Source organism: Thamnophis sirtalis, unplaced genomic scaffold, assembly GCF_051295495.1.
Source record: "Thamnophis sirtalis isolate CommonGarterSnake01/CBP01778 unplaced genomic scaffold, rThaSir2_p1.2 scaffold_2, whole genome shotgun sequence".
NCBI lineage: Eukaryota > Metazoa > Chordata > Lepidosauria > Squamata > Natricidae > Thamnophis > Thamnophis sirtalis.
The window spans coordinates 137,376,897-137,404,112 of record NW_028261382.1 but is presented as its reverse complement, the minus strand read 5'-3'; the positions used below and the strand labels follow the sequence as shown (position 1 = coordinate 137,404,112).

The window sequence follows — 27,216 nt, the reverse complement described above, 5'->3', positions numbered from 1 at the left end:
TAGATGAATCCAATCACTAATTGCAGATAATGCCACTGCGTCATAGTATAATTTTAAGTTAGGTAATTTCAATCCTCCTCTTTCGCGTGCATCTTGCATTATTTTCATCTTTACCCTCGGCTTCTTTCCTGCCCACACAAATTTGTTGATACCCTTCTGCCATTCTAAAAGATTCGCATCTCTTTTAAGTATTGGTAACATTTGAAAAAGAAATAAAAATTTTCATAAATAACTTAAGGCGGTTAGTGGACATACATAAAACTTCTTCCTCCTATTTTCCAAATTGGAAAAGTCACAGTCAGCTTTCACTAAGTTTTATCAAGAGGCTTTATAGTTCAAACAAACACAGTTGTTATCTTAATTAACTTATTTTAAAAAACTCATTTTAATATATTGTTGCATTATATATGCATAAATTGCCATCTGGCCTTCATTAAGCCTCTGAAAAAAGATGTTTTCTAAACAGAATTTGCTTCCATGTCAGCAAATGATATCTGTGGTAGGCATGGATGGAGCACATATACTTGATGGCCAATTTTAAATACTGCCACTTAATTTTCTTCTGTTTTAATCTCCATTTGAGTTTCAGACTGATAGAACTCATTTCATTTCTAATGAGTATGAGTAATGAGCAACAACTAAGCTGCTGAGATGTGTAGCTAACAACCGCCAGGGAAATCAGGAGTTTCAGGCAGTTCAAATGAATATGAAATTTATTGCAAGCTTAAGCTCTCTACACAAATCTGACCTACTATCGAGGAAAATAAAAGGGTATAAGAAGGCATTCAAGGTGGGCTGGATTTAGTTCTCTTGCAGGAACATAGGTACTCGTGACTTATGATTCGTTTGATCAATTTCCCTTGGGCACAACTTGATCATCTCCTACAATGGCTTTTAAAATTGTTGTTAAAACTTTACTAGCTTCTCATAAAATAATCTAAAATTAATTCGGATCAGCAAACTATATCCTATATGTTTGCCTTTATTATATATTAAATTTCTGGGCTTATATTTTCTTTAAATTTCTAATCTCACGTTTTCTAGAAATAAACCTTGTATAGTATTAGATCCATTTATAAATAAACTTTGTATTGAAATTGTTTTATGAGTTATATTTTCATTCCTCATCTTTTAGTTGGCAGGGAAGGGGCTAAAACACATTGTTAACTACAAGAAAAAGGGGTTTTCCTCATATTTCAGAGGTTAATAATCAGTATTATTAGTGTCTGGAACTTTGCTCATTTTTCTTCAGTTTTATAAGTTTGAACTGGAATCGTGGGAAAAATGAAAGTTATAAAATTAAATTTCAAATATTAAAAGCTTCTTTTTTTAACTAATTTCTAGATTAATTATTAAATATTAATATTGCAATGAACAAAAAAGGTAAATTTGTTATAGGACAGTCATACAACTGAGAGCATCTAGAGCCATGATGGCGAACCTATGGAATGCGTGCCACAGGTGGCATGCGGAACTCTCTTTGTGGGCATGCGAACCATCACCCCAGCTCAGCTGCACCGCGCATATGTGCGCACCTCCCGCTGGCCATCTGATTTTTGGGTCTTTGGTGTGTATGCAGGAGATGGGTGTGCATGCGCGAAGAGAGCATGGAAGTACAGTGCCCCCCTGCACTCCAGTTGTGGTCCCAGGAGGCTGCAGGGAGACCTGCTAGACCCAAAATGGGGTGTGTGTGGGGTCACACGCATGTACAGGGGAGGAGGAGCATGTTGTGCATGCATGCACAGGAGGTGGGCCATGTCAGGGGGTATCACGTGTGCATTGCATTATGGGTGTAGGCACGCATGTGCTGTCGCGTGCGCACGTACTATTTTGGCACGTGAGGACGAAAAGGTTAACCATCACAGATCTAGAGAATTGTTCTTTACCTGTGTGTTTTGAGTATATTATAGGAAATATCACTGAGAGAAGCTGCTGTTTGTTACTGTTTTTCACTCATTAATTTTATAACTCTTAATATTGTATGTGGGGTGTGTGCGTTTTACTGACATTTAGTTCTCCTTTTATGGTGTATAATATAAGCTATTTTGGAGGATTTATCCTCCAGCCTCTTGGCTGATTTAGTTTCTGCTTTATTTTTCTTGCTGAATAACGTCAGTTATTGAGCCAAGTTTAATATTTTGTAGGTGGAAGAGCACAATTTCAGTACTTTTTTTCGGTGTTGTTGTTAGTGAAAGTTTAAAAATACCAAAAAACTACACAAGCTAATCCAGTATTGGGGGGGGGGGGGATTTGTATGATCACATACTTGCATCTTATTTTATGATCATTTTTTTCTATGTCTATTAGTCCCAAACAAAATGCCTCTGTTTCCAATTGTTCTTTAAAGTCTTCTGAATCAATATATGCATCTCTATCTTTTTTACTTTTTTATTTTTTCACACCTCCAACAAATATAGTAAAATGTCCCTTCATGCTGCTCATGTTTCCCACAAAGAGTCAAAGCATCATTGTATGTTTCAGGCAATTACTCTGGTGACAAATACCAACAATACATCATTTTATTTTAAAAAATTTTGTTTAAAGTTAGAAGTTAAAGTAAATTTCAAATCTTTCAGCCACAAATTTTTCCAATTGTTCCACTGTATATTATAACCAACATTTTAAACCCATTTTATCAAAGAGGTAGTCCTTGAAATACAACTGGTCACTTAACAGTATACAAAGTTATAAAAGCTCATAAGCTACTTATCATTTCAAAGTTACAGCCACTGCAGCACCCTGTGGCCATTTGCTCTGACTGACCACAGGGATGCTAAAGCAACCCCCATTCTCCCCCCCCCAACTCCCATCCCGCTCCTCCAGGATTTGGGGCTACTCACCACATGCCCATCACCCATCACACACTTATCTTTTGAAGATCTCCAAATCTAATATTGGCCAGGCCAACATGTGCCTGCCACATAGCTGCCTTCAAGAAGCATCTGTTATTTTCAGCATGTCCACAATTTCAATGACCAAGTGACAGACCACTCCATTTTCCTGCATTAATGTGGTCTTCACAGTAATTTTAATATTAATATCTTAACATTACTTACATTTAAAATATTTAAAATATTTAACATATTCGTTCAAAGTTCTGTTGAATGAATTGCTCTCAGTCACTACTTCTTCATTTGCAGCATCCCAGGACCATTCTTTTAACTGTGTATAATATAACTTCTATTCCAATGAATCTACCATGTTTATCAATTAATAAAACTTCTGGATTTAAGTGAGGGTTAATATTCAAAACAATTCCATTTCTCTTTTTAATATATGCTGAAATAAATTCTTCACCCAAGGTCTCTTGTAGACAAATAATGTCTTGCTTTAATTTTTTCAAATAATGATTCCCACCCCCTCTTGAGAAGCATGTTAAAACATTTATAATTCATAATCCAAGAATTTAGAAAAGTCCATATCTTTAGCGCCTAGTTTAATATCTTTTTCCAATTTCTGTTGCCTCTACTGTGACCATTGTGTTGTTATTTATGAAGCTTCCATCTCTTCCAATTCTCCTTTCTGTCTTTCTAAAAATTTCTCTTGTCTTATGGACAGAATTCAATTTAAGTCTTTTGCTTTTAAAAATAAAAATTGTGCTTTCCAGTTTATCTCATCAAAATGAGATCTGTTTCTGTATACATTATACATACTAATGTAGTTTAATCACTTTCAATTTTATTGTAGTGTTTATTATTTTATGATTTTTTTCCCCCTTGGACATTAATTACAGGTAGTCTTTTTAGAAAATGTCTGAGTGAATCCAGGAAGAGGGAAGAGGCAGAGGGACTGGAAGTGTGTGTATGTGTGTGTACAGGCTGTGAGTTTTAAAAACGTCTGAGTGAATCCAGGAAGAGGGAAGAGGCAGAGGGCTGGAACCATGTGTTCCTATAGTATCTTCCAGCCCCTCTGCCTCTTCCTGGATTCACTCAGACGTTTTTAAAACCCACAACCTGTGCACATGCACACACTATTCTAGCAGCCCCTCTGCCTCTTCTCTCTTCCCCCACATCTCCCCCCCCCCGCCAGTCACCAGTTCTTTCTTCTTCTGGTGGTTCTTCTGAGAACTTTTTGACAGCATAGTGCGGATGGGCAGGGCAAGTGAAAGAGTGAAGGAGGGGAGGGAGCATTCTGGTTTGGAGCCTCCTGACCAATGGGTACAAGAAGGCACGCTAAATTTCACTATCCAGTATGGCCATACCGGTCCGTACCGGTTGAAACCCACCCATGCTCCATTTCCAGTTGCAATCATAAGTCAAGGACTTCCTATATTTTATATTGATACCAGACATTATGGCATCTCCCAGTTATCTTGACCACCAGGAGGCACCACGTTACCAGTTTCATCTTTATTGGGAATCATCAGATGTTGGCAGCCAGAGGTTATTCAATAGGGTTCGATGGGATTCTATTGGGAATTGAATTTGGAGACCTTCACACTTTAAATGATTATATACAGTGCATTAAGGTTAAAAACTATCCATGTCATGGTGCTCAGCAGTTGCAGGAAGGAATGGTATATAGAAATCATCTTCTCTTAAGATATAGTTGATTTATTTGTGTCATGCCCCTATGTATGGGATTTTATATGCTTTTAATACATGTACCATCAAGGAGTAGAATCGGATTCCGATTCTAACCTCTAATTATTTGCTTTCCTGACTGTTAATTTGGATCATCTCTTTTTTTTCACAATAATAATGATAACTTTTTGCAAGATATTCTACAAACAGTGACTTTTTTTCTTTATTAGCCCTTTTATAATCTACTGGCTGATAAATTCTATCAAAATTTAATCTATGACAAGTGAGTAGTCCTTTTCTTTTTGGAGAAACGTGGTAGACTCCTTAGGGTTGGTATTTCCTAAGTTTCTTTGACTGATAAATGAGTATGGACTCTTGTGTCTATTGTCTGATGGTTTTCTCAGCAGCATCTCCTCTTCTCTTTTTTCAAGGTTACCCATGCACTCCATTACGTGGAATTTGGGGTGAAGCATATTTCACACTTGTGGCATTGAAGGGGCTGCCTACCTGGATATGTAGAGAAATGTCTGTATATTTCAGTGATGTTGAAAACTAGGAGGAGACAACAGTTGCTGTTGAGACTAATAAGACATCTAGATTTTTTCATTGAAGTCGAGAAAGGGACTTCTGAAATAAAAAGAAGAAAGAAGTATTAGATAAGATAAAAAGAAATGCCTCCTTTTCCCATTGCTCACAGTTAGAAAGGAGAAAAAATGAAGGGAATTCCCAAGATAGAAGGAGGAGGACAATCGTACAGTTATCCATTAGCAGAAGGAGATGGAAAAGAATCACAATACTTGTGAATGTAGAAGGAATAGAAAGAGAAAAGAATTGTGGCTGGCTAGATGGGAACTGGCAATTTCCCAAAAGGATGGTCAGCCAATCTTACAATCACCTGATTTAAATGCTATGACAAGTTATTTACTGCAAAGCTCAGATGTGAATTTTGATAGTTATCCTAAATAAGAGTGATTATCCCAAGATTTCTCGGTGTGTTTCCACGGTATTATGTAATTCTACAGTAATCAAAATATGATCCACATAGATCTATATAATCTATATAATAACACCAAAATATAGTATGAAAGGCAGACAAAATTGAAAACAAACACTATTGATGTTTTAAAAGGAAGAATAATGTAAGAAGTTGAATAGATCCTGAAGATAATCTAGTCCAGGGGTGTCAAATTGGATTTCTTCAAGGTCTGGCTCAGCATTAGAGTTCTCTTTTGCAGGCCGGCGGGGAGGGGGGGGAGGAGAGAGATGCTTGCCGCACCCTGCTGGTCACAATAGGACGTGGGGGGACTGCCTGTTTTCAGACTGAACAGCCTCCTGCAGCACTTTACTGGCCAAAACAGGGCCTGGGGAGGGGCATGTTTCCCCCCACACCTTATTTTTGTCCTCCATGGCCTCCAGAAGCATTGCCGGCCAAAAACAGGACACACAGAGACCCTGAGAGGCTCCCACGTGGCCTGTTTTCGCCCTCCATGACCTCCAGCAGCACTCTGCCAAAACCAGGATGGAGCCTCCACATATCCCGTTTGGCTGCTGAGTGTTGCAGAAGGCCATGGAGGGTGAAAATGGGCTGCATGGAGGACGCACATGGCCTATTTTGGCTAGCAGAGCACCACGGGCTGGTCCTTTGATATTTCCAGGCCAGCCTTGCAGGCCAAATTTAAGCACCCCACAGGTCAGATCCGGCTCACGGGCCTTGAGTTTGACACCTCTGACTTAGTCCAACATTCTATCAAGTGCAGGCATCAATAACAGATAGCTATCCAATTTCTTTTCAAATGCTCCAGCACAGGAGAGTCCACACCTTCCAAGGCATTCTATTTCACTGTTGAACACCCCCTTGACATTAGGAAATATGACTGGATGTAATTTAAACTCATTATGCCTTGTCATGTCTTCTTCAGGCACCTGTGAATAATACTGCTTTTTTTTTCTACATGAAGGCCATTCTGAGATAAAAAGGCAAATATCACATTTCTTTTCATCTTCTCTATTATAAACATCTCCAGCCCTATTCTCTTCTTACGTTTTTCCTTCCAGGTTGTTTCTATAATTTTCTGACATTGCACTTGTCTTCCATAATTTCTCAGATTTACAAATCTGAGATATTCTCAAGTTATTAAGAGACAACTGGACTTTCTGGTTTTTCTTTGAAGACATTTTGCATCTCATCCAAGAAGCTTCTTGGATGAGATGTGAAATGTCTTCAAATAAAAACCAGAAAGTCCAGTTCCCTTTTGAGAAATCACCTTTGTGACAACTGTGACCTGGATGACTGAGAATCTCCATAGACATTAAGAAGTAGGTTGTCTTACTTTGTCAAATGCCTTACTGAAATCCAAGTATACTATGTTCACAGCATTTCGTTGGTCCACTAATTTAGTCACTTTGCTTAGTTATCAGAACAAACAACTATTTTGGAATCAAAATCTGGAAAAAGAATTGTGGAGATTAATAAATGATTAAATAGCAGCATGGTAGAAATGACTAAAAAAAGGCAGACTTGGAAAAAATGGAATTAAGTAAAAAGAAGATAAATGAAAATATTAAAACAGTCACCAGAAGAAAGTATGTAGAATTTTATTAAACAAAAGACAGTATGAAACTAATTTACAGCTTGTACACCTTGCACCTATGTTTAAACTCTGAACATACCATATAAATGGGGATGTCATATTTCTATTGATATGAGAGAAAAATCCAATTTGTCAAATCATCAAAATGCTTGTTATTAGTTGGTTTCATATTTCTGCCCTCTTCCTTCTTTCATAATGATGAAGAGCTGTAGATTTGACAATACATAACTGGATTTATCTTGCTTACATAAAAGTGCTCTTCATTTATAAACAGTTGATGAGCAAGTGATTTTCTATAATTGAGGTAAATCTGGAATCCTGTGTCTAGTTTCTGAAGATGAAAGAGAACTCATCTTGAAAAACCTGCATTATGTAGTGGATTAAAAGAGGATCTCAGAGTATGTAGCTTGCCATGAACTTCTGTAATTACTACCAGCTGCTTGAGACAATGGATTTTAAATAGTGGTATCTCCATGCAGTAGATCCACCTAAGCATCCCATCAGCTTTGCTGTTCCTGAGAAGAGCTTCTGTTATATATTTCATTTTGTGAAGCAAAAGGAGGTCCTTTTTCTCTGACGCTGTTTTGCTATATGGAATAATTTTCCCTGTGGAACTATGTTTACACCATCTCTCTTAACATTCTAGAAGTTGCTTAAGACCCTGCTCTTCTATAGAATGTTTGGTGGCTAGTTAATATTTGCCATATTTTAACTTTAATTTAATTGTACTGTTTATTTTGTCATATATTTTGATTGTGTTTACTTTTTCCATTAGATGCTTAACAAAGTTTGATTTTATTACTTATATTGTAGTCATTTTTAGAGGTTGTATCTTTTTATTGGATTGCTACAAAACTGTTGTGAGACTTGAATGGCTGGGTTTATCACAAATAAATAAATAAATAAATAAATAAATAAATAAATAAATAAATAAATAAATAAATAAATAAATAAATAGCCTAAATTCTTTTAAGAACAACAGATTACAATTCTAATATAAGCTAATATAAGCTATAAAACATGGACAGAGGAGATAAGCAATAGGCTTCAGGACCATGTATCATTTTAAATTGCTTTGAAATTTCATTAATTTTGTACAAATTAATGTTCTGGCACATATGCAAGTGTTTTTTTTTTCCAAATTTTCTTTTATAGCATTTTATTTGTCAGTCCCTTTTCAAATCATTGATGTACTGATAACAAACAGGGTTATGTGATTGTCAGTTAAAATAATCATGCGTATTTTCATATTCACTTATTTATATTCACCTTTTGCACCTTTTTATTTAGGTTTGAACATACTGAAGCAGTCCTATCTTTCGTGCTTCAGTTCCTGTTCTAGCAGAAATATGCTTCATTAACAGTTTCTAGAATGGCTTTCTATTTAAAACATGAAATGTATTTTCTGTATTGATTTATAACCTGCATATTTTCCATGAACTAATTTAAAGCATTTAGTTATTTAATGTTCATTTATTTCTCCTAGCATTCTCCGTCGGAACCCTTCCTAGAAAAAACAGTGCCAGACATGTCTCAGGTTAGTGGACCGAATGCCCAGCTCTTGAAAAGTGATGATTACCTTCCCTCAATTGAGCTGCAACCACAGCAAAAGAAAAAGAAAAAGAAAAACAATCATATTGTTGCAGAAGGTCCCAGCAAAGGATTTGGAAAGGAAGGCTTTCCTGGTGGCCTTGACAACCAGGATTCTACTAGAAAAGGCCTAGAAGGCTCCCAGGAAGAAAAAAAGAAAAAGAAGAAACCTAAGGTGAAAAAGGATCCGAAGGATTTGAAGGAACCCAAGGAGAAGAAGGAGCCTAAGGAACCCAAGACACCCAAAACCCCCAAAATCCCCAAAGAGCCAAAGGAGAAGAAAGTAAAACATACCACACCAAAACCCAAGACCAGCAAAAAAGCAAGGTATGGAAGAGAACAAATAGATCCAGTGAAATACTGTTTTGCAAGTTTAACATTAAATGTTTAAATTAGTGAAAAATGTTTTAAGAGTCATTAAAGCCCATTTTAAATTGTTTTATGTTGATTTAAAATTAACAAGCACAAACTAAAATGTTTTTATTGTGTGGTTTCCAAAATATATTGAATTATAGGCTGATTTGGACCCAGATACAGGGCAAAGAAACATAAACCTTAATTTCAATCAGAATTGCAAGTCTGACTTTGAAAGAGGCAGTTAATACAAGGACACTGACTTCACTAAGCTACTGATGAAAGAAATGTCCTTCTGGGTTCAGCTCCAAGTGGGGAAAAAGACACTGGAGACATGGAGGCTGCTTGGAAAGATGGTTTATTGTTGGACGGGGCCACATGGCTTGAGCCCTGAACAGAAAAGGTGACCACATGCTTCAATGTTGGTGGAGAAGAAGAGAAGGGCCGAAGGAGGGGCTTGCTAGGCTTTTTATAACCTGTTTAGTCCCACCTCTCTGTTTCCTGTTCCTGTGTAAGAAATGTATTCTGATTGGTTGTCAGACTCCCATGGGGCCATGCAGGGGCTACTCTCTAGGCTGTGTTTTGAATCCAGGTATGGATGAGTTCTCAGATGCCATGTGGCCAGTTCAGTAAAGGGCCAATATTATCATGCTTTCCTGCTGTAGCTGCTGGTGAAGTCTTTATTATGTAAAGTGGACTAGCTTGGCCTGTTAATGGCCCATTAACAGTGGGGATAGGCAGGAAGCTACAGGCAACTATTCTGTCTTTTAAACATGTTTCTTTCTGTTCACATCCAGAGAAATATTCTGCCTTTTCAATATTTCCTAGGATATTTCATTTTTCAGGGAGAGGGCTGGATGATAACTTCCCACACTACCCATTCACTTTCTCTTAACTTGTTCTTAAGAATTGGTTCCTCTGTCATTATAGTACTATTTGGAGGTAGTGTGTCTGTGTGGGGGTGAGACAGGATATATTTGTACTTTTTTATAATCAAATTTTCTGCTGTTGAAACAACATTGTAAATATAACTGGAACTCTGAATAACCTCATAAAGTATTTTTAAGTTTTTCGTGAGATAGGATCTTATTGCAGTTTTCTAAATTATCTTTATGACAATCACAAGAATTCTAAAGAAATGTATTATACCAGGGGAGCAGATTTTTTTCAGGAATATTCATGTGTGACAAGATTGTCCCTAAATAGAAAACATTTAGTTTTGTGTTGCTAGCCTATGTCTCATTTCATCACCAGTATCCCAGAAGAATAGATCTTTGTATTTATTAATTGTTATTGTTTTGTTTTTAAATATAATAAATATAATAAATAAGGCACTTGAAAGATGGTTGCATGACACGGGTTTTCAGGAATAATGAAACCTGTTTTGGATACATTTATCGATCTTTGTTTCTTTTATTTTCAGCCACCTTTTATTTCTGCCCTTTAGCTGCATAACTATTTTATCATGTAAATCTATAATTTAAGGAACTTTTGTTAATTTTACGTGTTTTGTGGAACAGAACCCAACATATTTTTTTAGAAAAGCTTAGAACTATTAGTATGCAAACAAGGTTAGGTTAAGCAAATTAAGTATGAGATTTTTTCCTATACATTGCATGTTCATATTTTTAAGGTTGAAGTCATTCAACTGAGTTTAAATGCAGGCAATCTTTAAAACCTGTAGAAAAAACGGTACTCATATATATTAAGGAGTTTCAAGAAATGATAAATCTGTCCAACAACATTCACAATTAAATCAAGTGGATCAATAAGCCAAATGATTAATCTGTCAAACAAAATCTTTTGAATTCTTTAAAGATACTTCATTTATCTTTTTGATGTATTGCTGTGATACAGATAAGAAAAAATATGAAACATATGATTGCTGTATGCAGCAAAAAGTACATTGTGGTTATAGTATAATAATGGATGTTATAGTTATTTTGTGTGTTCTGAATAACAGATATGAAGCAATACTATAAGTCTAGCACAGATTTGCAAAGATAGCAGATAACTTACATAACTTTCTCTAGCTACTTTTTAGTCCCTGAGGCTCATTTTGTTGGGTTATCAAGCCTTTTAATTATAGTTAGATTTGTATATATTGGGGAAATGATAAGTTTTGGTCTAGGTCAGGGGTCAGCAAACTGTGGCTCTGGAGCCGCATGTAGCTCTTTCCTCCCTCTGCTGCGGCACCGTCACCGGTCGGCGCCCCAATTTTGAGAGGAGCTTCTGGTGGGGGCGGGGGAGAAGCACAGTGCGCCAGGAGAAGACTATGGCAAGGGGAGGGTTTTCCAGTTGTCTTCACAATTGATAGGGCTTTCGGTTATGACAGGTAGAGGAAAAAGTACACCTAGGAGGAAGCTCTGGTGGGGGAACTGTACTTCCAGTCAGCTCCAGAATTGAACAGGGGGCTTCCCAGTGTTTTCTTTTGTGTGGGAAACGGGTCCAAATGGCTTTTTTAGTGTTTAAGTTTGCCGACCCCTGGTTTAGGTGAATTAAAGTAGCCACAATTTCTCAGTGATTAATATCACACTTGTCAAACCCAGCAGGAGTTTGACCCAACAAACACACTTGATAAAGATGAAAGTCTTCACTTTGCTTACATCTTGAATGTTTCTTTTTAAATTCACTGTGGTGATATACAGAGGCCAAATGTGGTGATATACAGAGGCCAAAACCTACCATTATCCTAATACACATGAACCTGACTATATAATATACTTTTACATTGGTCTTTCTGTATCATGTGCACCATTTTCCACTCCCAAGTTCAAGCTAGTTTTAGGAAAGAACCTGTATAGAATAGGTGATCAGAAGATTTAAGTGCTGTTCCTATATTGCATGAAAGTTAATCCACAGCATATGTCTATAGCGTTAAGAAGAATCTAGTGTAATCATTACAGAAGGAGGAATTAAATGTTCCTGACCTGAGTGCTGCTGTGTATATCATGAATGCTATCTGCCTGGTTTTTAAAGTCCTTACATAAAAACTCTATAACTAGGCATACAGTTTATAGGTTGGGCCTGGGGCCTGTATGAATTAGAAGCTGAGATAGTGTTGAAACATAAGTTTGTACGTTTAGATTTAAGCACATATCTCATAAAAATATTAACATTAATTTTTATTATTAATGATATCACGTTGCTTAGCAACTTTTAAATTCCACAGTACATCAACTTTGCTTCATAAATTTGACTAATATTTGATTGTCTTCATTTCTTAAACATTTGGTAACATACATTTTATTTTTTGTTAATTTCCTATTGCTATACCTTAAGGAAGAGCTAATTGGACATAATTTTTAAAGTTAACTTTGAATAAGTTAGCTGTTTTAAAATTAAAAATATGATAGTGAGAAGACATGTTTAGTAATAAGTGTATGCATTACACAATAACGTTTTTCAAGTCCCTGATATCTCTGTATATATGTATATATAGGCATGCAGCGAAGAGCCCATGGGATTTCTTACTACTCCATCCTCCCAGTGAACTTCCAAACAGATTGACTTTATTTATTACAAATTATTTTATGCTACTTCAATCATCTGACTGGCTTAGTATACTACATATAACACAACAATAATTCAATAGTTTATCCACATTATAAAAGTAAAATAAACACTTTCAACATAACTAATGTAATAAAAATAATAAAACATAATATCAAATTTATTTTTCAAGTATATCTTCCATCCTTGGCTCAGTTCCAAAACACACATTTAAAGAGCCAAACTTTTAAAAATATCATGAACATTAAAACTGAGGGTAGAATTCTTTTATTTGATGGGAAGGCATTGCACACAAGAGGTTATGCAGAGAATGCTTGCTTCCAAGTGTCCTTTTTTCATGCTTCATGAGATATGGGGATCGTCAGCAAGTATGTTTTCAGGTAAGTGTTGGACATACAGATTCTATTTAGGACAAGCAGTCTTGCTTGATACAACTAGCTTTCTTGCTGTTGTGTGCAGGGGAACAAGTTTGTGGGGCTAAAAAAAAAGTTCAATCAATCCCAAATCCCACAAACTTGTTTCCTTGCACACAACATGATGGGGAAACGCAACAGACCTGAAAATCAGGTTGGCAAAGAAATGCTTTGGGGAAGCGAGGGCATCTAGGTGCCAGGTGCTGAAATGGGCCTTTCCCTCTCCAGCAGCTGTCCAGGTCTACTTGAGGGAAGGCTGGCATCTACTGGCACTTAAACATGCAGCATTCCACTCTGGCTGGGAAGTGGCAATTGGCATGGGCGCTACAGGCAGGATGCCGGCTTGTTTCAGCATCTTCCCCCAACCCTTTGGTGTTCTACCAGTGCTTTAGCCCTGGGCTGCCGCTTTATGCGCAGGTCCTGCCACCTGAGAAAGTTTTTATCTGATTTCTGAATTTTGCGTAAGAAAAGGGGTCTTATACATGGGGGCAGATACATGGAAAAATACGGTAAATTGTAACATCTCTTCAAGACTTGGCATCCAGGAATGAGTTAACTCCAGCTGTCATCCAATCGGACTGAGTCTGTAAGCTGTGATGACACACCTCTTCTGGTAACTCCTCCCAGCTTTTTAACAAAGGTGTTGCTGCAGACTGACCTTTGATGGTGAAGAAATGTCTCCTCTCGGGCCCAGGACCGGACACCTATCACAGTGGAGCTGGATGCTATCTCCACCGCCCAGAGAATGGGCGTTTCAGGTAAGACCTATGCCCATTCTTCATAGTGGTGGAGATAGCATCCAGGGATAGGACATATCAAAGCCTGGTTTGTCCTTACGGGTGGACCATAGTCCAGTCCGAAATCCCATGAATTGTGTGTGCTCTTTGCAGAACTGCCTGCCAAAGGCCGCCTCAGCTGAAGCAAAGCTGTCTAACTTGTAATGGCGGATAAAAGTGGACAGAGAGGCCCAGGTGGCGGCTTGACAGATCTCTTCAATCGAGGCCTGCGTTGCCCATGCTGCAGTTGTTGCTGCACTCCTGAAAGAGTGACCGGTAATATGTCTTAGCGGTGGTGAAGCCTGTAACTCCTAGGTTTTTGCAATGCAGGCCCTGATCCAATGACCCAGAGAAGATGGGGTCACCTTGTTGTCCATCATGGCTGGTTGAAAGGAGACAAGTAAAGATTCTGTGCGTCTTAAAAAAGAGGTCCTCCCAATGTAAAAGTGGAGGGCCTTCCGCACATCTAGCATGTGCCACTTCCACTCCAGATGATGGACTGGTTCAGGGCAGAAGTTTGGCAGCACAAGCTCTTGGGCTCTGTGGAATCATGTGTTTACCTTCGGGACAGAGGATGGGTCAGCCGCAGCACCACCCTGCTCTGAAACCCGCCTGGCCGATGTGATGGCCACCAGGAACGCCACCTTAAAAGTAAGATAGCATAGGCAGGAATTCAGTATCTTGGTCAAGTCTCAAGTGGGATATCTGTGAACTACCGGGGTTTTAAGTTGGTAGCACCCCTTAAGAACTGTTGAATCAAAGGATGATGGGCCAGAGATTCCAGTGATTCACACGTGAAAACTGAAGACCTGCCTCCTGATAGTATTAGGAGACAGACCGCTATCTAATCCTTCCTGGAGGAAGTCCAGGAGTTGAGGAATGGAAGCTTCTGTGGGGATGAGATCCTTACTTCAGCACCAATGGCAAAAAACTCTCCAGGTGGTGTCGTATATGTGGTTGGTCGAGGACTGTCATGATGCCTGTATTGTCTTGATGACCCTGGTGGACAGATTGTCCTCGCTCAGGACCTTCCGCTCAATTACTGAGGTGGTCCAGGGGTTCATTGAGGGTCTGGGTGAACTAGAGATCCCTGGCTGAGAGAAAGTTTGGTTGGAGGGATCCTCCAGGGTGGAGTCACTGAAAGGCTCACCAGATCTGTGAACAAAGGCCTTCTGGGCCAGTTGGGCGCCAGGAGCAGGAGCTCCTCTTCCTTCTCCAGCATCTTCCTGAAGACCCCCGGGATGAGTAGAAGAGGAGGGAAGGTATACAGTCGTCTTGGAGGCCGTGGACTGCCCCTAAGACTAGGTATCTGGCATAGAACCTGGCTAGTTGACTGTTGTCCGGGGTGGCAAAGATATCTACTACTGGCAGGCTGAACCGTTCTGTTAGTTCCCTGAAGACGTGCAGGTGCAAGCTCCTCTCCATGTGATCGACTGGAGCTCGGCTGAGCCAGTCTGCCTGTACATTTGCCATTCCCGAGATGTGTTCCACCCTTATGGACAGAAGGTGTGCCTCAACCCAGAGGCCTAGCTGTTCTGCCTTAAGAATGAGGGACCAGGTTCCACCCTGATGGTTGATACGTGCCTTTGCGGCCGTCTTTGTGAGGATCAGAATGTGTCTTTTCACCACATAGTCCTGGAAATGAATGAGAGCCAGATGCATTGCCCACAGTTTGAGCCAATTTATGTTGTGGCTCCAGTCCGTCTGGGACTATTGACTCAGCGCCATCTTTGATTGTAGGTGTGCTTCCCAACCAAAGAGGCTGGCATGTTGTCAATGTCAGGTGTTCCGACTCCCTGAACTGGCAACCCCTGGAGATGTCTGGGGACAACCACCACCCCAGGGACCTGATTATCTCTGCTGGTACCTGTACTTTGTCTGACGAGCAGCTCCTGCCGCCCCTCTAATGTGGTAGGAAATACCAATGGAGATATCTGCTATGGAGCCGAGCCCACGGGACAATTGAGAAACAGGACACCATCTTTCCCAGCAACTGGGAGAGCTACATCAGCAGTACCTGACATTCTCTCCTTATTCAGTCTGCCAATCTCTGCAGACTGGACTGATGTTCCTGGGAGAGGTAAATCATGCCCTCTGTGGTGTCTTTGATTGCCCCCAGATGGAGCAGGCAAGTAGTTGGGGAGAGGTGACTCTTGGCGAAGTTTATGGAAAACCCGTGGTCCTGGAGGACTTGAAGCGTAAGCTCCAGGTTTCCTTCCACCTGTCCTTCTGATCTGGATTGAAGAAGGATGTCATTCAGATAGCAATGCATCCTGACTGGCCTGCTGTGGAAATGCCCCGCTAGTGCTGCAAGCAGCTTGGTGAACACTTTGGGAGCCGATGAAAGGCCGAAGGGTAGAGCTTTGTATTGGAAATGTTTCCCCGCATAGAAGAAGCAGAGAAACTGCCTGTGGGTAGGGAGGATGGGCACGTGTAGGTATGCCTCTGTCCACCAACATGAGGAAGTCGCCCCTTCTGCTCTCCAGGATGGTCTGAAGCGAGTGTATCTTAAACCGTCGGTAGACAATGTGATGGTTCAGATGCTTGAGGTCTAGAATTGCCCTCCAACACCCCCCCCCTCCTGAGGTCTTTGAAATGATGAACAGGAGGGAGTAGAAACCCCGACACTGTTGCTCCTCTGGAACCGGCGGGATCGCCTGAATTTCCAGTAGATGTTGGATTGCTGATTCTATGAAGAGCTGCTTTTCCTGGTCCTGTGATACAGGACACCTGATGAAAAACCTCAGGGTGGTGGTGGTGGAGAGGAACTCAAGGTAGAGGTTGGATTTGACCATCTCCTGACCCAGACATCCATGGTTATCTCCTCCCATTGGTTGGTGAAGAATGCCAATCAGCGCCCAATGGGAAGGTTGGTTAGACAGTCACTTCTGATGCCGAAAGGTGTGACCTCCCCCACCTCCGGAGTATCTCTTAGTTGGAAAGCATGGACCATTTCTACCTGCCCTGTCTTGCTGATGTCCCTGAGGGAATTGTCTCTGCTGACAAAGGAGGTTGAATCCCCTGTCCAATCCTGGAAAGGGAGAGCAACAAAAATGAGGAGGACCAGCCTCAGGACATCGATAAAGGGATGGCAGAATTTTGCGCTTGTCCTGGGACTTGACCAGGAGAGACTCTAGGGAATCCCCAAACAATTTAACCCCTGAGAAGGGGGCGGAGGCAAATCTCCACTTATGTCTGGCATCAGCTTCCCATTGGTGGAGCCAAAGGAGGCATCTGGTCACTATATGTGAGGCAATGGATTTGGTGACCCTTCACTAATATCTGTTTTGGTCTCTTGTCCTCTGAGAACCTGCCATGACAGATGATGCTGACAAGGCCATCACAGGGACATCAACTATGGGAACCTCCAGGGCCTTGGATAGACCAGGGCCTATGTTACATAGACATTTGTCATGGCTGTTGGGAAAGGGTCCCGACCCAGGGGATATCCACTGCCATTGGACTACATCTAGGAATAACCTGGGAGATAGAACCACCTCTCTCTCTACGGCAGGTTCAGAGAAGAGAGGAATTGCCTGATCTCTTGAGCTGGGCGTTTCTGTCTCCTGCCCTGATTGATTGGCCCCAATGTTAGCAACTTTCTTGGCCTTGAACAGAATGAACCTAAATAGGGAACGCCGGAACAAATCCACAAAGGCAGGTTGATCGGGAGTTAAGCCCTCATCATCTGATAGTTCTGAGTCCCTGAGTGCCTCTTCCTCTCCTGACTGGGAGACACAGAAGGAAAATGTTCTAGAGGGGGCATAAAACCTTTAGGCTCCCAGCGCTCCCTATGAGCCTGGGGCCTATGTCTGTTTGAGGCCTATCTGGTTGATCTTTGCTGCAGTCCTGCAGCAATTCCTTGCCTGAAGGCTTCGGAGATAATAGCTGCCATGTCAGGAGGGGGTAGAGCCACTTCTGGCTCTTGAGGATGGAGGCCTGTAGTCGTAAGAGAAAGGTTGCTTCTGCATTGGAGGTTCTAAGTCTCACTGGCCGCTCCCTGGTTGAAAGCGATCTGCTGTCTGTAAAAGAGATACAAAAACTCCCTCCTTCTGGGGGATAATTGGAGACAGAAGGGGAAGGGGGGTCCTCCTCGCTGTCCAGAGACCTTGTGGCCTGCTGTGGACTGTCACTGGTGCGAAGCTGCAATGTGAAAGGGTGGGAGCTGACTTGCCCTGTGGATCGTGGTTTGTGGGCTCTCCTGGCTGCCTCCCTCTGGGTTTTGGCGAATTCGCGATCCAAGGCCCTCTGGTGCTGGGCACTCTGCTCACTCTGTAGCCTTGGAGCCTTCTTAGAGTGCCCCCACAACCTGGACCCTGAGGCTTGTCTTCTTTTGGCAGGCTTCAATCCCAAGGTTCCTGCCGCGTCCTCTCTATGAGGGGAGGGCAGCTGAGGGGCTTCTGTCACTCAAGCTAAACTCTCAGGAATGGCCTCCATCATCTTGCTCTACCACATGGCAATTACTTCTAATGCCGGCCACACTCTTTTGGCCCTAAACAGTGGAGATATGGGCAGTGATTCCTGTTAAGGAAGGCAAAGGCCTAATTGGGCTCCACATGGCGTTAAACAGAACCCCCGGTGCTCACCTTGTCTTTGCACCTCTTTAAAATGGCGCCCGGGCAGCTCCTCATCATGGTGGGGCTTCAAAATGGCGCCTGAATGTTGGAATTGCTGTTTGAGGCCTGGGCTACTGGTGTGGTGTGTCGGAATTGCTCTGTGAGGCCTGGGCTGGCGCCATGGAGCAAAAACTTTTGACTGTTCCCTTGTCAAGCTGCAGAACTGCTTGAGGTGATTGCAATCTGTACAAGGCTAGGGTCAACGTTCTGGAGCAATGCTCGTGGGCGCTGCCCTATATTGGCTGTTGGAACTAGGCTGACTTGCCATCTGATGGTCTTCAGCAGGATCCAGCAGAAGCCCCTTCCTCTGGGACCAGAGGCTGTTCTACCTGCTCTTGATGGGAGCCTGCGTCCAAGAAAAATCTTTTCTTGACTTGTTTTGATGTTGTGGAATATGGGAAGTATTCAGGAATGGAGGAGAATTTAAACACACGTCTTGTCCTAAAATAGATTGAGTCTAAAAGCTGGGAGGAGCTACCAGAGGAAGCATGTCATCACAGCTTGCAGACTCAGTCCGATTGGAGGACAGACGGCGTTAACCCATTCCTGGATACTATCTCCACTACTGTGGAGAACCACTGATCAATTCTACAATTCCTCTGGCAATTCTTGACTGACATAGAAAGAAGCATTGTCCTAAAAAAGCAGCTTTGAAAAGCACCTTTGGGACATTGTTCTAAAAGTACATTAACAATATATGATTTATAAGTTAATATGAGACCTTGGTCCATCAGTTGGGATTAAGATGGCAGGCTCCAGGTTCAAGTGTGCAACTATGAGGCTGGTGTACAAGGAGTTGTACATCAGCAGATGCCAGTTTCTTGGAGGAGAGATATATCTGCACCTTATGCAGAAAGCATTTAGCTCTCTTCAAAGAAAAGTGCTGCAGTCAACTTTATTCTCTTGTTGTCTCGCTAGAAGACAGCAAGATGGTTTTCCCCCCTTTTCAGGATAGCAGTACAATACAGGAGTATGGACTTTACTGCATGCCAGAGATAGTTGCTTATTGGCTTACTTGAAACCCTGAACATATTTTATCTGTTTGCTGGTGGAAAAGGTTGACCCCTGCTTCCAAAGTAGCCAATCACATCACCACTGAATATTTGGCTCTGGGCTCCTTCCTCCAGAATCAGCCAGCCAATTGTGGGTTATCTTTGTGCTACCAGGATGGAGAGAGGGAAGTATATGAAGTTACCTGTATTGACTGCAGCACTGCAGGCTACTGCTAGATCAGCAGGTCAGCGGTTCAAATCTCACCGGCTCAGGGTTGACTCAGCCTTCCATCCTTCCGAGGTGGGTAAAATGAGGACCCACATTGTTGGGGGCAATATGCTGACTCTCTGTAAACCGCTTAGAGAGGCCTGAAAGGCCTATGAAGCGGTATATAAGTCTACTGCTATTGCTATTGCTGCTATTGACTGCGTATCTCATTATGTGCCTTCTGCCACTTGAGGAAAATGCTAACTATATTACTGCACTTGTTAAATTAGTTTAGTAAAATAATCTATGTGACTCACTAGGTATTTAATAAATACTTATACTATATATTATTTCATCCCTAACTGCATATACTGATAAACTCAAAGTTGCACAAAATCTTGAAAACAATTGTATTACCAAAAATTGCCATTAAATTGTGATTTTAAAATAATATATAAAGGCAAAATTATTAAATATTGGGGGAGTAATGTTAATTGTATTTAGCTACTTCACCACTTGCACAGTGTAGAAGTTGGATTAGGACTGAATTAGGAATAGAAATTTTTTATTTTGGCTAGTTATTCTGTGTCAGAGCAGTCCATGTTGTCATTCAGTGGGATTGCCAAGTATATGACCTTGAGCTCCTGAAGAAAAAGTGAGATATAAATTAACTAATAAATAAATGACCCACATACGGTTGTTGACCTGGACAACTTGTATTTCCATAATTTATAAAATAGCAGTACTGTCTGTATCTTAATTTTCACATTAAGAGTTAAATTTGAGAAATGTCTGATTAAGTTCTTGCAGTATAGTTTTAGTAAAATGTTTTAAAAATAGCTGATATAAAAATTTGGCAGCATGGCAATTTATTAATGTAACTTTAAGAAGGAACTGAAGGACACTCCACCTCCATGAGAAAATAACTTATGAATAATAACCAAATGGTTGCAAAACAAAGTCCCAGGGACTGCATATAATTGGAATCAGCCTAGTACTACTAAAACTATAGATTATAATGCTGATAGATTTTTTTTCATTTATTTACTATGTTCCAATATTTTGATAATTTATTTGGCTGACTTATGAAAGAAGAATAACAATCATATATGATTTTGTATACTACATATAGAACAAGATGCATTGGTTGAGTATATTGGTTGAGTATATGTGCAGTTGTTTATTCATATAAAAATAGAGTTAAAGGACCAGAATAACAAATAGTATTCCAAGAGAAAACAGGACACACAATTTTGAGAGAAAAGCAAAGGAAAAAATGAATTGCTTGGGAAAGCTAGAGGTAGTCTTTGATTTGACCACTACTCATAAAGGGACCTTTTAAAGTCATGATGGTGCTGAACCAATGGAATAATAACTTCCTAAATTCTGTCCATTGCAGAAGCACCATGTGCTCAAAATTTGGATGCTTTGCAGCCCAATCACACTGATGATTGTAGTAGCACTCCACCACCACCACCATCCAGCCTATCTTTCTACCTGTCAACCTGCATGAGCTATCCTCACCTTCACTGTTTTTAAGATGTGCCTGTTCTGGCTGTTGGGACTGGCTTTGGGTTGCAGTGTGAAAAAGAGGGGAGTTGAAAGCAGTCCTGCCCCCCTTTTTTCACAATGCAAAGTCAGCTTCCCCTCAGCCTGGCTACCAAACCGGGCATGCCTCATCAACAGCAAAACAGAAAGATGACAAAGATTTACTGAGGTGGCAGAGCATACGGCAGCAGGTGTCTTGGAGTGCAGGGTATCAGGGCTGTGTTCGGGCTGTGCATTTCTGGGGCTGCTTCCTGCCCTACAAGGCAGAATGCAGGACAGCCAAAGGGGCACGGATGTGTGTATGTGTAGGGGGTGATGGATGGGGAATGATGGATACAGTCCTTACCTTACTGAGGTTCAGAGCTAAATATAGTTCCAGCCTTCCAGTTCAAAATATTTTGTAGATAGAAATGAATTTTAATCTATGTGAGGAATGTTAAAAGAGCATTTATATAAAAATAAGGATAGATTTTATAAAATATTTTACTTAGGTTTTTATTTGTGTTGTAAAAATTATCTTTGTGAACAAGAGACATTTTACACGCTCCCAATATGCTTTTGTATAACCTTTATGGGCTTGTAGAAGACATGAATAAGAAAGGATTCCTGAAAATCCTTCAGCTGTATCTTTTTCCTCAGTCAATTGAATAACTACAAAGATTCTGCTTGTGCAGCACAAGAAATTGATACTGTCCATATACCATATACCAAAAATACAAAATGTTACACCTAAGGTCCATTATACACCTTTGTGGTATAACTCTAGCATTATTTTCTCCAAATATACTGTAATGTATAGTATGGATGAATTAACAATACAGTGCTGTACGAATGCACCAATATCCTGAAAAGGTATCTGGAGAGTGAGATGTAAGTATGTCTGTAGTTACAGCGAGAGAGAGACCGAACAAAACTCTCATAAGTAGTTTTGCAAGACTTCTTCAGTAGAATTTTATAGGATTTCAAGTAAAGAATGCTGAAATTTTGCAAGGTTTTGGTGCTTATGTGATACATAAACATGCTATTGTAGAGACAGGGAACTTTAACTATCCTAACATCAACTGGAAAACAAACTACAGCAAATGAGAGATTGAAAAGGTTCCTCATCTGCATTCTGACAACTTTAATCTTTCAAAATGTGGAGGAGGGAACTATAGGGTCACTTAATACTTATTAATAGGGATGAAGTGGTTGAGAGAGTGGAAATTGTAGAAAGTTTGGGAGGGAATGATTAAGCCATACTATCATTCACTATAATGCTGGCAAGAGTAACTGAAGAAAGACTAGCGTTCTAGATTTTTTTTATTGAAAATTTTTGAAAACAAAACTTTTACAAATATTTACCTCCTTCCCTCTACCCCGTGACCCGACAAAAGCGCGAACGTCATAAGCGCGCCGACAACAGCGCGCCGACAGAAGCGCGATTTAATTTAAGGTAAGGGTTAGGGTTAGGGTTAGGTTTAGGGTTCTGTTACAGCGCGCTTCTGTCGGCGCGCTTTTGTCGGCGCGCTTTAGGGCTAATTAGTCGCTCATTCATCGCACGGTTTTGTCACCGCGCTTTAGTCACCGCGGTTTAGTCAGGCGTGCTTTTGTTGTGCACGCATTTGTGGTGGAACCCCTCTACCCTCCCCCCCAACCCCCCCAAACCTCCCCCCCCCCCGACTTTCCAGAACCAATACAGGGTATAAATCTTTAACAAAGATATTCTAAGATAAACTTTAAAAAAAAGTTAGTATCATCTTTCATTTCAGCTTTAACTCCTCTTTGCTAGACTAGCTCTAAGCAGATTATATCATTCCTTGTTTCTTCAGTCATAAACTATCTGGAATTTCTTAGTCCCATATTTATTTTGAGTATAGTCAATCCATCTTCTCCACTCCAGTTTATATCTCTCATTTGAGTGGTCCTTGAGATATGCTGATATTTTAGCCATCTCTGCTAGGTTTGTTACTTTTAATGTCCATTCTTGAATAGTAGGCAAATCTTCCTTCTTCCAGTATTGTGCCACCAACAGTCTTGATGCGGTTATTAAATGCAAAATCAAGTTAGTCTCTATAACTGTACAATCAGTAAATATACGTAACAAGAATAACTGAGGGGTAAACTTTATCTTTTTTTAAAGAACATTTTGCATAATCCATCATATTTTTATCCAAAATGCTTTTACCTTTTCACCATATATGATAGTATGTAGCATCGAGGCAATCACATCTCCAGTATTTAGGTTGTAAATTCGGATACATAGAGGCCAGTTTTTTAGGATCTAAATGCCATCTATAAAACATCTTATAAAAGTTTTCTCTCAAATTTTGGGCTTATGTAAATTTTACATTTCTTACCCAAATCTTTTCCCATGTATCCAACATTATTGGTTCTTCAAAATTTTGTGCCCACTTTATCATGCAGTCTTTAACTAATTCTGTTTCTGAATCCATTTCTATTAATACATTATATAGTCTCTTTATATGCATTGGACTTTGATCCCTAATTTGTTTTAGTAAATTATCCTCATTTTGCGTAAAACCGATTTTTTTATCTTTTTTCCCTCTGGCCTGTGACTGGCCATACTGAAACCATGTTTGAATTGCCTTTTCCTCTTTTAGTACATTCAAGGGTTTTAATTGTAATACACCTCTTTCTAAGGTGAGAAGCTGTCTGTATGTAATTACATCTTGTTTTTGTACTATATTTATGTTTTCTATTGCGTGTCTAGGAATTGCCCACATGGGTATCTTATCATTTAGTTTGTATTGATATTTTTTCCAGACCCGCAGTAGAACATTCCTTAAAATATGACTTTTAAAATTCTTATCTACCTTTTTGTCATATAGCAGGTAAGCATGCCAGCCATATACCAAATCATGCCCTTCTATATTAAGTATTCTATCGTCTGTTAAATTAATCCAGTCACTAATTACCGATAAAACTACTGCTTCATAATATAGTTTTAAATTTGGTAATTTCAAACCTCCTCTCTCACGCACATCTTGCATTATTTTTAGTTTTATTCTTGGCTTCTTCCCTGCCCATACAAATTTGTTAATGCCCTTTTGCCATTCTAACAAATTTGCATCTTTTTAAAGTATTGGTATCATTTGAAAAGGAAATAAAAATTTAGGTAGAACATTCATTTTCACCGCTGCTATTCTTCCCAACAAAGATAATTGTAATTTTCCCAATTTTCATCTTTGTCTGTATGCTGCGCCATAGTGGCTCATAATTGTACTTATATAGTTTCCCATTTGAGGTTGAGATATAGACTCCTAGATATTTAATCTTTTTAACTATTTCACATCCTGTCACTCCTTCTAATTCTTCCCTTTGTTTAATATTCATATTTTTAACTAGCATCTTTGTTTTCCCTAAATTTATTTTAAATCCAGACACTTGGCCATATTGATTAATCATATTCATTAAAACCTTACTAGATTCCTTTGGTTGGGTTAATGTTATAATCAAATCATCCGCAAAAGCACGTATTCTATATTCTTGATGCCTAATCTTGATTCCCTGTAAATCATCTGATCCCCGTATTTTATTCAACAATAATTCCAGAGTTATAATAAACAGTAATGGGGATAGGGGACAACCCTGCCTTGTACCTTTCTCGATTTTAAATGGGTCTGTTAAACTTTCATTGACTATAATTTGTGCTGTTTGTTCCTGATATATTGCTTTAATTGATTGTAAAAAGTGCTCTCCTATTTGCATTTTTTGCATTATTTTCATTAAAAATTGCCAATTCACTCGATCAAAGGCTTTCTCGGCATCTAGAAATATAAGCGCTGCAGGAATTTGATTATTCTTTCCCAAATATTCCAGTATATTAACAATTTGTCTTCCATTACTTCTCATTTGTCTCCCTTGTATAAAACCGGTTTGATCATTAAGAATCAATTGCTGAATAACCAACATTAACCTATTCGCTAGTATTTTAGTGAAAATTTTATAATCTATGTTAAGTAATGATATAGGTCTGTAATTTTTTGGTTGACTAAGATCTTGATCTTCTTTGGGTATCAGGGAATATGAAGGCTGTCTTCCAAGATGGGGGTACCTTCCCTTCCATTTGGATCTTACTAAATAGTTCCTTAAGGGGTTCTATCATTTCTAATTGTAGATTTTTGTAATAAGCCGCCGTCAAACCGTCTGTACCCAGTGCTTTCCCTACCTTTAGGTGTTTGATTACCTGGAGAATTACCCCCAAAGTTATTGGTTGATTCAATCTCTCCCTCTGCTCGTCTTTAACTATGGGTATCTTTTCTTTATCCAAGTATCTATCTATATCTAAACCTTGTATTTTGTCATTCATGTACAGTCCTGTGAAAAATTCACAAAAGACCTTTTGAATCTCATCCTGTTGATACACTTCCTTCCCTTTATAATGTAATTTCGATATATTGTGAGATTTCTGTTTCTTCCTAATCAGATATGCTAACCATCTACCAGATTTGTTTGCATTACAAAAAGTATTATGTTTTACATATAGCAAGTTAGTAGCCACCTGGTCTGACATCAGCATATTAAATTGCGCTCTTAATAAAGTAATTGCTTCTTTAATCTTCTTATCTCCTGGGTTTAATATTAATTCCTGTTCCCTCTTCCAGATTTCATCCTCTAGTTCAGTTCTTTTTCCCCCGTTTACGTCTATGTAACCTATTTAAATTTATTAAAACTCCTCGCATGTACGCTTTACTTGCGTTCCAGGCCATTTCCATAGATGTGGCCTTATTCATATTAAAAACAAAATATTATCTTAACAATTTTTTACATTCATTAAAATTTTCTCATATCTAAATAAGTTTTCATTCAATCTCCAAGTCCTTCTTGCTTGTGTCCCATATTCCAGCTCCATCCAAACCGGATTATGATCTGATAAAGCTCTGGAACATATCTTCATCTTCTTTACCCTAGAAAGCAAATCATTTGTTATTAGTATAAAGTCAATCCTAGAAAAGGATTGATGTCTATCGGAAAAAAATATAAAGTCATATTCTTCTGCATTCTTTTCTCGCCAGATGTCTCTCAGTTCGAAATCATCCATCATATCGAAAAAGGACTTGGGTAGTTTCGCTCGATATTTTGCCGGAGACCCTTCTTATCTTTCTTGGTATCCATAACGGTATCCACCGTTCCAGTCACCCAATAATATGCAAGATCTATAGTCCCAATGTACTAACTTAGTATGGAGCGTTTTATAAAATTTGTCTTGTTGTTGATTGGGAACATATATTCCCATTAGAAGTATCTTTTTCCCTTCTAATACCAGTTCTATTGCAATATATCTTCCTTGAGAATCTGCTTCAATTAATTCAGCTTTCATGTCCTTTCTTAAGTAAATAACTATACCATTTTTCTTCTCCAGTGCACTGCTCGGAGAGTCCAAATGCTGGGTTAACACAGCCTATCTGCCCTTGGACTGAGTGATGTTTTTGTTGACCACGCCTCCCTTTGCCTCTGCATGCTCAGTTCGAAAACTCAGTCCGCCCGTTAGGACTGTTTTGGGAGAGCTCCAGTCTAAGGTCAGATAGGCTGGAAAAAGTTTCCCACTTTGGACCACGTTGAAATTCTCAGATAGAGAAAATTACAGCCACTGTGAGAACTGTCAAATTACCTCCACTGAGGTTTCTGTCACTTTAAAAGGGCTACCGGGCTTCTCTGCTGCTGGTGGTCACAAGCGCTACAGAGGATCGGAAAGGCTCGCCCAGCGAACGCTGGCGAGCGGCAGGAGCAGCTAGTGGGGTGAGCGAATTTCCTAGCCAGGACAGGGGCGTTCCAGGCGATAGGGAGTCCCAGAGAAGGCTCTGAAGCCGGCAGGCCGGATTGCTAGGGATCCCGCAGCTGCTCCATTCTGCCCGGCAACAGCAGCGACGGTTGGAGCCTTCGCGCGCTTTCCTGGGCTGTGAGGCTAGAAAGAGCGGGAAGCGGCTGCGCGCTCAACCCCCCCCCCCCGCCATTTTGGATCGCTGTGAAGAGCGGAGAGTGCAGATCGTGCGAGGAGCGAAGAAATTCATTCAGAGGCTGCTAGTGAGAGGCAGGAGAAACGAAGAGCCAGCCAGCCCCAGCGGAGCCACAGCCAGCCCTCAGCGACC

The 27,216-nt window shown here is 40.0% G+C and overlaps 1 protein-coding gene across 5 annotated transcripts in view; it reads left to right on the top strand.

Moving 5' to 3' along the window:
• Positions 1-27,216, top strand: part of CHD7 (chromodomain helicase DNA binding protein 7) — a 217,629-nt gene that overhangs the window by 93,760 nt on the left and 96,653 nt on the right. For all 5 annotated transcript variants that reach the window (XM_087707027.1, XM_087707026.1, XM_087707023.1 and 2 more), the window contains one exon: positions 8,601-9,031. In XM_087707027.1, the coding sequence (XP_087563153.1) occupies positions 8,601-9,031 (431 nt within the window). The remainder of the gene's footprint in view (positions 1-8,600; positions 9,032-27,216) is intronic.